This window comes from Sceloporus occidentalis, unplaced genomic scaffold, assembly GCF_023333645.1.
Source record: "Sceloporus occidentalis isolate IW3139 unplaced genomic scaffold, rSceOcc1.0.p SCAF_18, whole genome shotgun sequence".
NCBI lineage: Eukaryota > Metazoa > Chordata > Lepidosauria > Squamata > Phrynosomatidae > Sceloporus > Sceloporus occidentalis.
The window spans coordinates 8,354,749-8,371,016 of NW_028316998.1; the positions used below are offsets into that span (position 1 = coordinate 8,354,749).

General features: G+C 36.1%; 1 protein-coding gene across 1 annotated transcript in view; it reads left to right on the plus strand.

The window, feature by feature from the left end:
• LOC149302575 (gamma-aminobutyric acid type B receptor subunit 2-like) overlaps nucleotides 1-16,268 on the plus strand; it is a 240,097-nt gene that overhangs the window by 183,296 nt on the left and 40,533 nt on the right. Inside the window, exons 9-13 of the mRNA XM_089482242.1 lie at nucleotides 267-347; nucleotides 1,064-1,214; nucleotides 1,554-1,686; nucleotides 7,682-7,789; nucleotides 10,527-10,649. Coding sequence (XP_089338368.1) covers nucleotides 267-347; nucleotides 1,064-1,214; nucleotides 1,554-1,686; nucleotides 7,682-7,789; nucleotides 10,527-10,649 — 596 coding nt within the window. The remainder of the gene's footprint in view (nucleotides 1-266; nucleotides 348-1,063; nucleotides 1,215-1,553; nucleotides 1,687-7,681; nucleotides 7,790-10,526; nucleotides 10,650-16,268) is intronic.

Here is a 16,268-nt window from a genome sequence, read left to right on the forward strand (position 1 = left end):
AGTAATTTATGAGATTATAGTACTTGCACTTATAAAGTCACAAATTTGTCAATTGACCTAGAACACCTCGCAAGGTTGATCCAAGGCATCTTTATACATCTCCATGATTTTATTCACATGTGCTTTACAACATGGTGAACGTCAGCTTTGCATGTACCTATTTTAAACCTCTTAAATTATATGTTAGCCTGTAACAACCTGACAGTAAAAATGTATGGTGAGAAGACTAATGTAACCTATTACTTTCTGCCTTTGTTTCTCTGCAGATGGTAAAGAGGTGAAGGTGGGCGAATACAATGCAGTAGCTGACAGCCTGGAATTGATCAATGACACCATTAGATTTCAAGGTATATTGAGATATTTAAGATGTAAAGCCAATGGCTGTTTTACAATGGCTGAATTCCTTACCAGTTTAATCACGTAAGATTCCATTGGCTAAGAGCGTGCAGAGCAGAGGGGAATAGTATCATGTCTAAAATCAATCAAATGGTGTAAAGACTTAATGGATAGCTTTCACCTAAAAAAAATAAAATCTAAATTGTCCGTATGCAATGCATGCTTGTGCTTGAATGCATCTAAAGAAAAGTTGTGTAAAAGCCCCATAGCCTAGTATGACCTGTATTTCTACCAATACCTGTATGTGCAGATCTGTTGTGGGTTTTTTGTTTTTGTGGGGGGGGAGTATAGAGTACTCTGCTGCATATGGCTAACAAATTAATTTTTCATACAAAGCTAATGTGAAACATAAATGAAAAAACTTGCTATAAATATAGAAGTGAAACTTTTTTATGGGTATCAATAGAGATTTTTCTATGTAATAGGAACATTTAACTCTATTTTTCATTGAATTCTCTACTCCTTTTCATTAATTGTTGGGATCTGGGAAACTGCAATTATTTATTAGATTCATTGAGTTTGAACTAATTTTGATATTCGTTCTTCAAGATGGGGATAGAATACACCTTTTAAAATTTAAATATATTTTACAGTAAGAGAAACCATGCCAGTTAAAACTGTCACATAGTCAGTATGCATTTTACAAAAAATCTTATTTATATTTCAGGTGTAGAACCTCCGAAGGATCAAACTTTTATCAGAATGGAGCGTCGCCAGATCTATCTACCACTCTACAGTATTCTTTCAGCTATCACCATTATTGGGATGATCATGGCTAGCACATTTTTATTCTTTAATATAAAAAACCGAAATCAGAAGTAAGTACTCGTGTATCTAACAAATAAAAATGGGAACAACATTAATTACTGATGATATGCGCAACATAAATCAATTGAAACTACTCCAAATATAGCCAAACATCTTATTTGTTAACCCACAAAAGATAGAACTATTACTTCGATTAACTTCATAACCTTGTTTTACAAGTATAAGGTAATGTGCAACATGTTTATGTTATAAAGTTAAAAAGAAAATACCTAGTCATCATTAGTAATTAATTAATAAGGTCCTGGAAACATAAATATAGGCTGACTTTACCCTTACAAAATAATGGTTTCTAAGGTGTTGTAACACGGACCTATTTTTTCTTTTCTTAGGTTGATAAAAATGTCCAGTCCTTACATGAATAACCTTATTATTCTTGGAGGAATGCTTTCCTATGCTTCCATCTTTCTTTTTGGACTCGATGGGTCATTTGTTTCTGCTAACACATTTGAAACATTATGTACTGTAAGTAAATCTCTAAGTTTTGTACATTTTGACACTCGACCAGTTAAATTATTGACCAATTGTAGAATTGTTATGTATGAACATCACAAAGGACAAAAACTACCTTCAAGGATCTGTACTAAGTCTGTGTGAGATTATCAGTATATTTTAGCCCTAACTACCATTTTTTGCCACATATTTTTCATGTATCCACACAAATTACACATCCTTTTTCAGGAAAAGAAGGGATTTATTTTGAAACCATAGAAACACATAAAACATTATAATTGCAAACTTTTTTGCAATTCCGCTTTAGGATTTCCTTTACACAGTGGATGCCACTGCTCACCTCAGATACATATTTTTATGTTCTAGATGGCCATATGCATTCTTTACTTATTACCTTATATTGTAACATTTTTAATACTACTGGCTTAAGAGGTTAGGGGGTAGTAAAGGTTTTTTTTTTTTATAAACCGGTAGTGCTAGGGCAAAAGGATTGCAAGAAATTATGTGTTCTCATTTCAATATTGACAGAGATTCCTTTGGAAATATCTCCCATAGATCTTTTGGATTTCAATGATGTCACAGTGACTGAGCTCCTTATAGTGTTTATTTATTTTCCTTTTTTAATTTTATATTATTTTTAATACATTTTTTTTTTTACTTTTTTACATTTCTTGGAAGAGAGAGAAACTTAGCCCTGCAATGCTGATCGCAATGTGTGTGATTGGCCAGCAGGGGGGGCAATCAGAGACACTAGCAGGGTCTCTTTTCTCTTCCCCAAAGTCAGGTGGGGGTCTGCATTGCCACCTATCAGAAAGGGAAAGCCTAATTGTTACACTAGATCTGTCCGAAGGAGGCAAGTGATGCTGGTGTCTACTGACAAGTGTTTATACCTTGCAGGGCATGTCTATTAGATGAAACTTGTGTTGAAACTGGAGCAAACTCATAGGCATCCCAGTAGTCTACCAGATAATGACCTTTCTGTTAGAATCAATTGATTTTGGAAGAGACTCAACCATAAATTATTTATTTCAATTAAGATTTAACTAAGCTCAGAATCGGGCATTTATACGCAGCACTTCTTCTAGGAGAAACTCACTGGGACTGACCATGCATGATGCTTATTTATTTCTGAGATGAAATGTTGTGTAGGTAGATAATAGAAAGAATCTCCACCTTAAAAAATGTAAAAAGTATATATTGTACCCCATACAGCCTTAACAATGAATAATATAGAAGTGCTATGTTTTCTTACTATGCTTTTATTAACCTGTAACCTGTAGAGAAAAAAATGTACTAACCTTTAGGTTCCACTTCCATATTTAAAAAAAAACAATCACACAAACTTTACTATCTAAAGAATATAACAGTTTCACTGACTTACACATACTGCAATGTGTAGCAGGTGCTTTGGTTCCAGAAAGATAATACATCAATGTTTCTCCTTAACTAATTCCATTTAATGAAGTCCAAGAACTCTGCACCTTTTTACAGATGATCTGTGCACTTTAAATGTCACATCGATAGTGAACACTATTTTTGGTTACTTTTAAACAAGAGGCATTTATAATTAATAGTCACCTGGGTTGATACACTGAGTCTTTATTGTTGAGATTAGTATTCTTGGGATAATTCTCCGCCTGTAACACAGTAATTCATTACTGTAGATACCATATCTATGATAGGTCTTATGTTTTCCTCTATTACATAATGAAAATAACCAAAAAAATGAATTAAAAAATTATAGAAATACATTTTATTTTTAAACTTAATTTTTTCTTGGACCAATACGACTATACAGTATTCTTACTGAATAAAAGTGCATCTGTCACACTTAAGAGGACTGCATTTTGTAAAAGGAGTCTTAAAGAGTGCATCTGTAACAGGCACCTGGGGGCCATTACAAATCCTTTATCCTGTGCAGGTGATTGTTCATCTTGTGTGGGTGATCTGGGAGATTTGGTCATTCATAGGCACAGCTGTCTCGTGCCCCCCCCCCCCCCCCCACTAAGCGTGTTGCTATAAATGTGCAGTCCAGATTCTGACACCATAACTTGGCATTGAGTCTCTGATAGCTACTACCCAGTACATTTAGCTAAGTAACTGTATCTTTTATTTTCCAGATAATCAGCAAAGTGACATGGCAACTAATGCCAGAATATGTAATATAAATATATGATACATACGATATAATACAATATATATAAATATACACGAGGGACGTTCGAAAAGTTTCTGCACTTTTTTAAACGTATTTATTTCAAAACAAATGACATCCAAAACAAATTACATCACTTTTCTACAGTCACCTTCTTTTGTGATACAATTTTCCCAACATCATACCAACTTTTTCCCTCAAGACAGTCAACATCAACTTTCCTGCTGACTGTTGCGTCTTGAATTTGTTAAATTGTTAAGTAAGTTAGTAATAATATTATTTTTTTAATGAACTTGACAAACACTTTCCTTATGAAACAAGAGAAAAAAAGGAATGGGCTCTTTCATGTGTTGTTTTGATCCGTACTGCAAGCTCAGCTAACAGTAGGGTCCTTTTGCCAATACTCCCACTTCCATCTGTCAGATACCATCTTTTAGCTACCATGAAACAGTTTTTTTGAGTCTTATAGTGACCCATTTTTTACAAACCCATCACAAACACCACATTAAAGTAATAACATCTTCCAGGAATAAATAAGGATGTCTACAGAATATGCTTCACTTTTCAAGCAAGTGTCCAGGTTTTTAGAATGTCTTATGGTAACAGTCATCACATTGGGTAATAGCTTATTCTGGTGTTTTCTATTTAGCACTATTTTAGTGCTTTTGTTTTATGTTTTTTTGTAATGGTGTATAATTAATTTACAGTTCCATTTGCAGGCACATCGTTAGGTCAGCAGGGCAATTTAAAGCCAACTACCTGAAAAACTCATGAGAGAACACTAATTTCTCTACCACAAAAATGATCTCAAATCATTATACAAACTATAGGTAACCCTGGACAAATTGTGTTTAATCAATGGACCTGTGAGGAAATAGCTATGATCTTACAACAGACCTTCTATAGATACACCATATGGACAAATGTATTGGGACACCCGACCATTACACCAACACTGACCTTTATGACATTGCATTTTGAATATGCAAGTTATAGGGCAATACGTGCAAGTAGCACATTACTATTTCAAAACCATTTTGGTTTGTCAAACTTTGTGGTAGTAATTATTTTGCATGGGTTTGTAAGGTTATTTGGGAGGTAAAAATCCACCTTTGCCAGGTGTGCATTTTTCTGGAATTTCAACGTCTGGTCAGTATGTGCCAATGTCCTATTTTTTGGGATGTCATTGAACCCGGGCAATTTGATAAAATTAGACACCCCATGGAAATTTAAGATGCCAGTATTTTAACTCTCTCCATGCAAGATTCTTTTTGTAGATTTAGCACTAATTTTACGACTTGCTCATAAATTATAGTTTTACAATTAGTTTTACATGTTAGTAAATTACCTGCTGCCGATCTTGGTTTTGCTGAATGCATCGATATTGGATGGGTGATGTTTTTCTGTGACGTGCCTGGCATGTCAATTGGCATTAAGGGGTTGACCAGATATATAATTGAAATGCAAAAAATATTGCCTCAGCCTGTTCATGAATAATCTAAATAAATTGCATCCACTGAAACCCTGATCTATCCTTTTGCTCACCTCTTCTGACATTAATTTTCCTTTATAAAACTGTGCCGACTCCCTGTAATGATATTGTTGGACCAAATAGATGAATATGAATTCATTTTTCAGTCTTGGTACCTCTTCTGCTTAATGCCAATCTTTTGGCACCATGCCAGACAAGAGAATCCTTAAAGATCAAAGACATCAATGTAGTTGTTTACTAGAAAATCCTGTATGTGGCATCTGAAAAACATTAGCTAATAAAAATATTGAGTGAGAGAGTGAGAATGCTCATAGGAACTAACCAGCAAAAATGATTTCAATTGCATTGCTGTGCTTCCAAGGTCTATCAGAATGGATTAGGAAAATAGAATATAAAGTATTCAATTTAAGTACTTGAATGGGAAGGTATCCAGGAAAAAAATTACCCCATTTATTTAGAAGACAATTATTTGTAAAATTATTTTAATTATTACTGTCAGAAAACAGTATATTAATGACAGTACCGATTCATTTGAATCAGTTACCCGCAAGCCATGGAATTGCCTTGTAACAGATATTATAATAATTATGGTTAATATATCAAATATATCACATGTAGTTATATAATGTAAATTAAATATATTTTATATTATATATATGCAAAAACTGTTAATTTATTAATATGTATTTTAAATCAGAGAGTGTTTACAGAGCATCTGATTTTATATCCACCTTTCAGCTTCATTACTAGCAGTTGTGTATGCCCTTTTCCAAAATTTATATTTGCTTTTCACATATTAAAATGAAAAAACTACCTGAAACTTACATTAAAATTGCAGTTTCTTTGATTTCATATGGCTTTAGGGCACAGCTTAGAATAGTATTATTTTATCGTTCTTTTTAGGTTTGGCGTTATCCCTTTTATACAACCACGAAATGTACCTGGGCGTATTAAATACTAACAATGTTTGGGTTACAGCTTTAAACATGAATAACATAAGTAAAATATCATGGTGTTTTATAGTGCTTCTTTCTTTTCTCCTGCTTTGTCCCTTAATAAACCAATGAGAGACACTGTAATCTAATGCATGGTTTGGTGTAGACATTCAGGTGCCTAATGCGTTCAGCTGGGACACAGTTGTTAGATTGTAACTCAAGGTAACGTTCCATTCATAATATGATTTCTGGTTGACTTTCCTTCCTCACACAGGTAATGAAAAATAATTTTGTCCTATATTGAGTAGATTTCAAGGGTCTGTCACTTTTGGATGTGCCCTCATGACTAAATATAGTGAATTTGCAGTGGATTGCACTGGATTCGAATCTAGAGACCATTGATTACCTTCAGGTTGCATAGTGTTATTTGAAACCTCGTGATTTGCTTTAAAAGAACTGCTGCTTTTTGAAAAAAACACAGGCTGTAACAAGTTTGGGTTGTGAGAGGTGCACTTAAATGTAATAATGTGGTACAGACAGAAACTGAACATGATTCCTTATATATAAATCAGGCAGGCATTGTTCTTAACCCCTTAATGACAAAGCCCGTACATGTACGGGCTCAAAATGCATTGTTTTCAATGGGTTTAGGGACTGCCCCCAGCGTCCTTAAGGGGTTAAAGGGCCAGGGTCCCCCGTCATCGCCACTCAACCCCTTTATTGACTGCATGATGAGGGCAGGAGTATGAATTGGACATCCATACCCCTACAATGCGGTGCATAGATTAAAGACATTTTATAAGACACTGATCCCACTGTATAAGGAATAGTTTGTGAAAGAGCATGGATGGGTAATAGGCCCCCTGCCAGGTACGTTATAGCTTACCGGTTCCTGGGAAAATTTCCCAGTAGGCCGCCTCCCCTAAGGCTGGTCTTGAGTCCAGCCATTTAATTATATGTGTGGCCACGGCAGCCAATGCTGCTGTCGCCACAGAAGAGATCTGTGCCAATTGAACCACAGATCTTCTTTTCGACTGGCAGAGAAAAAAAACACACCAAAGACTGCCAGACTCAGAGGCCAAGGACATGTAGGATTCGTATTTGTATGAATATGAAAAGAGTTGTGCTAAGTGAGGGGTATAAAGATGATACCCCTATTGCTCTTTAATTTAACTGTGCATGGTGACATCAATTCTAAATGTTTCCTTTCTTTTTCCCTAGCGTGTATAATTTATCAAGCATGATTGTCAGATCAATGTCTCTTTATCTTGAGAGTAAAAAAGTTTGTTCATTATTGCTTTAGAATTTTGTGCATTGAAATGTACAGTATGACAACCTAATGAGATACATGACACTGTGAACTGTTATATTTTTATTATTTTTTAAGTTTAACAGCAAAGGATAATTCATCCATTTTTTTCACAGGTAAGGACTTGGATTTTGACTGTGGGCTACACAACAGCTTTTGGAGCAATGTTTGCAAAGACATGGAGAGTTCATGCCATTTTCAAGAATGTAAAAATGAAGAAAAAGGTGAGGAATTCAAAATGATCATATTCTTACTGACACAGGTGCTCATTTGGCAATTGAATGTCAAGGACTGTACAGTATGCTGTGCACCAATCTAGAACAGAAAGGGGTCTGCCCATTAATGAGAATACCCTCAATGTGAACATTTTCATTGCAGGTTATTTGTAGTGTTGGTGGACTCACTGAGGTGCATGACTCATTGGTGCCCCTCCCTAGCCTAAAATCTTTTTTAAAATGATACAATTTGCTCAGATGATTTTGTAGCAACAGCATATTTTAGCCTAGGCCAAGTAGGCTGCAACATCTGTCTTGTTTTACAAGCCATTCAGGCTTCTAGTGGACCAAAGCTCAGCGGGCTAGTTTAGGAGATCTGAAATCTCCGGCGTAAACAATTTATGTACACCAACCTTCATTACTTCCTTATGATGGGTAACCTTCTGAAACAGACTGTTTGGTTAAATTGCCATGTTGAGGCACTCTGCACATAAAGGACACGCTATTGAACGTCTGCAATGTAAGTGCTGGGTGTGGCTGGGGTCCTTGCCCTGGGTCGGTCAAAGGACAGTTCCCCTCAAAAATACATCACTGGCTTAAGGCATCATAGTTAAATTAGCTAAACTATTGCCACTATTTTCTGCATTTTTTTGTGTTAATCAAAATTTATGATAAGGCAAACTTGTGGATTGGTGAATAAATCCTTAATAGTTATTATTATGTAGAGTTTTTACATGAAGATCCAGCATTTATGACCTTCTCCTGTAAAAAGGGCAACACTGACCATGCAGTTAAAGGGGAAAAAATGGAAAAAACAAATCAACTTGAGCATAAATTCAGTGGTCTATACAATAATGTAGTTTTTACATGTTTTATTTGTTTTTCTTTTATCTGTTTTTATTGTCAGTCATATTATATTTTGGGTGTCTTTCCCTGCACAATCACTACACAGAGCAAGTTCTTTATGGCAGTGCTATAGCGTTCCTACGTACAATTTAGTTAGTCAGAATGTTAGCAATGAGCCATTGTATTTTTCACCAGTATGATAAAGCAGGATATCTGACTAGTGGATTGAGCTAAAACACATACAACTGGCTAAGCTGCCTGAACACTTTATGTTATGGAAAAAAAACTAGAGCAGCACTATTTTTAAAATGTATATTTAATCTTATACTAGTAATAAAAAATGGTGGCTAGCTTTTAATGTGGTCTGAAGCTCACAGATTTAACTAGACATTATGCAGGGCCACAACTCATCTAAAACTGGTTTAGATATAAACTATTTAAAAAGGCACATAATACATGAGTATTGGTGGTATAAATTACTTATAATCTGCCTTCCTACCCCCTGCCTTTCTGACAAATGATTATTGGACATACTGTATTAGTGTTCATTCACATTGCAATTACAGATTGTTTTCTTTTAAACCATACTAGTACAAAAAGGGTTATATAGCATGTGGGAATTATATAGTGTGTGTGTGAGCATTGGTGTTTAATGGTGTGTGAAAGCATGGATGTCTAATGAGTGTGAGAGCATGAAAGTCTAATTGTGTGTGTGAGCATGGAAGTCTAATTGAGTGTGAGAGCATGGAAGTCTAATTGTGTGTGGAAGCATGGATGTCTAATTGTGTGTGTGAGCATGGATGTCTCATTGTGTGTATGAGCATAGATGTTTGGGGCAAGGATGGCACTGATAAGCTGTTTGGGGGCACTGACAAGCTAGGGGAAAGATGGCACCAACAGGGTGTTTGGAGGTTCGGATGACACCAGTAAGCTGCTTGGGGCCAAGGCACTCACAAGTGGTTTGTGGCAGAGGTGGCACTATAAGACATGTTTCTTGGGAAAGTTGGGGGCCCTGGGGAATTTTTGCACCAGGGTCCTGTGATTTCTAGTTATGAGCCTGGATTAAGGCATGCTGCTGTAAAGGTTAATGAAGAAATGTTTTATTATATTATGCTGTTTTTCAGTTATTCTCTGTATAAAAGCATAACAGGACTTTTAAATCAAAGATGCCATGTTGAAAGTTCTAGATGAACACAGTTGAACATGTCATTAGACCTACAATTTTGAGAGATTGGTAACAGGATAAGGAGTATCGCATGGAACTAACCACAAAATTGCTAAACAATAGTTAATGTACATGTTCACGTAGCCAGATAATTACATAGACTTTCATGTATTACTAAAATATATAAAGTGGCACCCTTCCAGCAGTTAAGCCTTCTCACACTGTAAAGTAGCATATAGCGTTGAGGGTCTCCCAGTGTAGGAAAGGAAGTAAGCATAATCTGTTTCATTGTTCTTTCAGTTGATTATTATGCATGTATTTTCATTTGGTTAGTAAACTATATGCATGATTTCATCCATTGAGTGAACATGATCTCTGTATCCTCGAACCTGTGAGCCCCTGCCTGCCCACGCAAGCGTGTGCAGCTCCAGGTTAAAATAAAATATACGTATGCTTGGGCATGCTGTTTGCTTTTGGGTAATAATGACTTGGGTCACTAATCTGTTCTGTGCCCTGTTGGTTGTTGATTAGGTCCAAATATTGAAGACAACATACAATTTGTCCTATATCTTGTGCTTTAATAATGTTTCCGTTAGAATGAGCAGGGTCCCCTTACCTTTTGTTTCTGTAAGTCCAAATTGTTGTTTGATACATTATTTTTTATGTCCTGTTTATCCATTGTACTGTGCTGTAGAAAATAATAACAATTGTAATGTTTCTGTTTATCCTCCCTAGATTATCAAGGATCAAAAACTTTTGGTTATTGTTGGTGGAATGCTGCTTATTGATTTGTGCATTTTGATCTGTTGGCAAATAGTGGATCCTTTAAAAAGAACAGTAGAAAATTACAACCTTGAGGTATGATGCATATTTTAATTCATTTTGATGTAAAGGTTATTATATTATACTCATTTAGAGTGATCTTTGCAAAGCATTAAACATTGAAAGGTAATTCAACATCATGAAATATCGGTTGTGAACTATTAAGATTTTGGTTTCTTATAGCCTGGACAATTGATATAACCATATTGGTCCAATAACAGATGCCGGAATTCAGATGACTTTTCTTTCAGAACACACACATATATATATATAATACAGTCAACTGCGTTGGAACCTTTTCATTACAGGGCTGTAAAAAGAAAAGCAAGACGTCTATTTGTAAGGGATCAGTGTTCAACTATTCTCAGTGGAGTGGAGTGCCATTTTTTGATCACTCACATTGTATGATCCCACTGATTACCGCTGTGTTTTACTAGGACTTTCCTTAGTTGTTCAAACGAGGACATCTCTAGGGAGCATTTGAGGCATGTGATTCACCTCCAGATTCCCCCATCTTCAGGTTCAGTTCTGCTAAATTCAGGCATTAGTGAACAGCCCCTTAAGCGTTTTTTGACCGTTGAGAATTTCACTTTAACATTTTTTATTGGGAAGCTATAATGAAGAGAACCCCAAGTGAACACAATGCATTGTTGGTCAGTTTTGTGCATTAGGTAATAGCCCAGTTGAGGAAATCAAAAGATATCTCTGCACAGACCCAAAATAGTGTGCAGAGCAGAGATACATACTGCCCTATGTTGAATGGTTGCAGCTCTGCTCATTGGTGCAGTTATGAGGGAGATCTCTAATCTCCCTCCCCATGTGGGCCATTTACACTTTACACAGAGATTATGGGGAAGCACTGATCGAGAGTTCCGTGCTGGCAGTTGCTGACATCTGCATCCAGTTCTGGACCACCAGGAATTGGGCTCCATTCTGTGCCACAAAAGTAGACAAAGCAGGAGGGAATCTCAAATGTTTTTTGGAGGAATGATAGGACTAGAGAGAGAGAGGATATACATAAAGAGAAGGTTAATGAAAAACAACAACATTTGGCAAAATTGTGGGTAAAAAAACACAAAGGAGATGACAGTGCCATTATATTGTGATTTCACGATTCTCTTATTGTTACATACAGGATTTAAACATGTTTACATCTAGCTCAGGACTGGTGTTAAGAGATTATATTCTTACATTTTGTGTTTGTTATCCCTACCTGACCAACATAGGTTTGGTAATTATAATACATACTTAGGTGGTTGCAAACAGTAATAGGCAAGGTTTTAGTACATGGAAACCATTGTCTGCCATAAAGAATTCTGATAACAAATGTTATGGTGGGGTAAAGGTGATGGAAACCCTCTCCACTTAAGGTGGTAACAGAGACATTATGAAACACTAATGTACATCCACCGGACATGCCAGGAGACTTGTTTTTCCCTCAGCAACTGCAAGGGATTCTGGGTAGAAGTGTGCAAACAGGTTAACAATGATCACTTTTGCCACTATATTCACTTTATATAAAAGATTTAATGTATTTGTCACTCAGATAAATTGCTAAACTGAGGTAGATCGCAAAGATACAGAGATCTGTTCTGGTCCCACAACGTGTTCTCCATTAAGGTACTCCTCATCCACTGACACTACGTGCCATGAAGTGATGTCATTCCTGGGCGCACAGTGTCAGCGAGGGAGATACAAGCTCTGAGGAACGTGCAGGAGGTAAGTAGTGGCTGTTGCTTTTGGGGGAGGAGAGAGAGAGGAGTAAAATATTAAGATGGAATCTAGAGGCACAATAAAACTTAGTGATAGTCATGCAAAAGAAAAGAGCACAGCAAGAGGATATAAAAAAGGAGAGGGGGGTCATTAATAGAGGTGTAAAAAAGGAGATATAGCTAAAAAAAACTGGAAATGCAGAAGAGAGAGACTAAATGCAGAGAAAGAGGTTAGAAAAAGGTTGGTGAGGTTGTAAAACACAGAGAAGCTGCCTTTATTAACACTTCGCCAGATACATTTTTTAGTTTCAGTCATTAAGTTTTAGTTGCACAGCAGCAATATTACTTTTTAAAATACTACTGGCTCAAGATTTGTATTTCATTTTTTTCATTTTTTTACTTGCAGTGTTAGGGTTAATGGATATTGGGGCACTTTAAAATATATATATATATATCATATTATAGTGCAATATGGATAGAGATCCCTTTGGGGATCTCTGTTATACTTTACAGCTGTCAGTGATGCCACTGTTTCTTTCATTTATATTTAATTTTTTTATATTTTTGTCTTTCTTTTTTGGAAGGGGTGCCCTCTGATCACTACTGTGCTTATAGGACTGTGCCCACCAAGCAAGGCTTCACAATGTATGCGATCAGCAGTTGGAGCCATCAGAGATCTAGGTCTCTCCTTTCCTCCAAAAACACTCCAGCCGGTGTCAGTATTGATGCCTACCGGAAGGGAATGGCCCAGGTTGTCCAGGTTGTCATGAGACAGCCTGATCGCTATTGCAGTGCCAGGGAGATGTACCCCTGTAAAAAAGTCAACACGTAAGGTACATCTTAAGGAGCATTCTGCCACCTTTTAAATGGCATACCATAGGGGCTTGAAGGGGTTAGAATATATGCCCATTTCAGAATAAATAACTGCATGTAAAGCACACATTTTTTTACTTATTTATCTATCACAATATATCTTATTTTACTATTTGGAACATGTTAGTCTTTGCTGGTTTGGTGCCATTGTAAAGGGAATACTTACTATTTGGCATAATGAAAGAAAAAATAATGGTTTCCTTCAGTCCAGTTACTTTTGCAAAATGTCCACCGTGAAACATGTCCGTGCCTATCCCTGGTTGCAAAACACTAAATTTTGAGGGCAACTGACATCTGTACTCTAAAACTGAATTCCTTAGACTCAAATTGGAGCAAGAAGCTAAAACACAGGAGACATTTTTGCTCAGAGTTTATAATAGATGGTATTCCAATGAATAATAGATTCACTGGACCCATTAGTACTGTAGATATGCTTGGTAAGATCTCACGTAGCTAAACACCATCAAACTCTTCCACATGACTGCAGGAAAAAAAGGAATTTAAAGTTGTGGTTGTGGCTGAAGATGCTTAGGTGTTTTTTTTTTTTCTTTTCTTTTTTTACATTCACTTTAAAGTACACAAAAGCCCTCTTTGTACTGTGATCAAAACATCAGATGGTGCTGATCTTCCTTCTGGCATTCGTTATAATGTGTTCCAGAAAGGAAGAGTCTGGCACTATACAATTTTACATCATATGACGATCATGAAATAAAATTCTGGTGGCGGAGATTATAAAGTATTGATAAGTAAAATGCTCTAGATAAGGGAAAACAATGGTTGTTGATGGGGAATAGACATCTTAACTTTTGTATACCTCCTTGTTCATGCATGCCTTTAATCATGTACAGATTAAGAACCAAGGAAACAAGGATAAACGCTTCACCTCTGGCGGCACCTGTGTGGAAGCAGCTAAAATTCTTCATTTCGCATTGCATTGACCGCCTGTAAAATTTATTCAGCTTAACTGTATGTGTATAACATGCCAGCTATCTCCATCAACTCAATCAATTCTACAGAGGTTTCAAAAATGATATCCCATTCCCTCCCTTTGTCTCCTTAGTTCCGGATTGCACATCTCAGTAATGGAGTAATTTAAGGCTGTTCCTGGAAGTTAGGCTGACACAGAGCCAGAAAATTCACATTAACCAACATTAATGCCAGGAACTGTTATCTTAGTTTTCTATTGCAGAGTAATGCTATGCCATGCAAAATGGTTTAGCAAGCTAAGGACTGGCAAGGAAACTGTGATGGTGTTACTTAAATACCTTTTTACAATCTACACTGCATGTTTTTTCATATTAACAAAAATATATGTAGAAACATCAATATTACAATATTTCAGCTCAACATATTGCACAAGGGCCTATTGAGTTTTGATTATGCCCCTTGTGCAATTAGAATAAATACTACTTGTTATGAAATTTCACATAAATACTTGTAATTTAGTTTTTGAATAATGAGAAATATTACATAAAATATAGAAAATAAAATATAAAATAGAGTACCTAATACCCACACAAGGTAAATGTTAAAATGAATTAGTCTTAACAGTTCATATGGGTATTACCTATTAATACATATATAAGCCAGAAAATAAAAAGTGTTACAGTGGTAAACTTATATATTATTAAAAACAATGTGTATGGCATAGTAGCATGAATTATTGATAGGCAAATAATCCTCCTTGGATGGATATGGGAGTGCTTAAAATTGTTTATCAGTAAATAATAATATGTATGACACATGCCATGAAACCATAACTGAAATCATAATTTAATGCAGCACTGAAACCCATCTATCACTTATTGTTGTTCCATTCCAGTGTTACATTTGAAGATATTTATCTTGATCTTTGACATTGAATCTGCCAAAGACAAGCCAATACACTTTATTCAAATGTTCCTAAGTGACGATTGCTTTGGCCCAGACAGACTATTCTCTCCATTGTTTTAGCTGACTGCACATGAAACGTGAGAGCTACAGAATATCATACTGTGCAGATATCGTGTAAAGCTATTATCACAAATATATCAGGGTGAGGCACCAGCTTAAAAGTGATGTGGCAACGAGATGGCAACTCTCATTTACTGCCCATACTTATGTTAATATGTAAGTGAAAATGGGAAACAAAATCCCATTCATGCAACATCAGCCAGCACGGATGGGCATCTGTTCAGCAATAATGCCTATAAGGTCAGGTTCATCAAAGCCCAATGCCTTAGACATGCTGTCTGATAAACAGGCTAGGGTGCTGGTGTCGTATTTGGTGAACTGTTCCAGTGCTGAAACAAATCTAAGCGGCTACAGATCGACATTAATGGACAACATTGCCCTTGCCCAATTATCTTAGTTTGTGTTGGTCCATAGAAGCACTTGCTTCACTTGATAACGTAAAACCTCCTTAGTTTGTGTTCACTCCGTACTTGGTATAGCGAACAAAATTGTATGCGAGAACAATCAACACATTATATACCAGGGGTTTTGATTTCTTCATATATTTGAACAGCTAGCATTTCCACATCCCTTTCTCTGTGTAGGTGGTTTTCTCATGCTCATAGAACTGATGAAAAGAGTTTAACGTTCAAAAGAAAGTTAAAAATACATTGGTTCAAATAATGTGCATCATCTGCTGACGTCTTTTTCATTCTCACGCTGACTGATTTGGCCAACACAATGGCAGATTGGTTCAAAGTGAAACAAAATACAAACTACTAAGGATGTAGAATCTGGGGGTCTTTTCGCAGGGTGTGGGGTAGCTTTATTTAGAGTGCAAAGTCGTTCCTGTAGTGCTTGGATCTTTAACAGTGCTGACAGGCAGCATGTTTCTTCAAAGTACCTGATTTTACATTTAGAACCTGGACTTTTAATTCCTGTGTAATAAAAACTAAAAATGTTTAACCATTTGAAATTTTGGGAGGGATGATAATGGGATAAAAGGAGGGAAAGGTGAGCCTTTTAGCCCATATCGTCTGCATGTTCTGACTGTTGAAAATACTAAAAAAAAAACAAAAAAAAAACTTCCCACCTGTACTTTGTTAAATCTCTTTATGTATTTAAATGTTGCTATCAT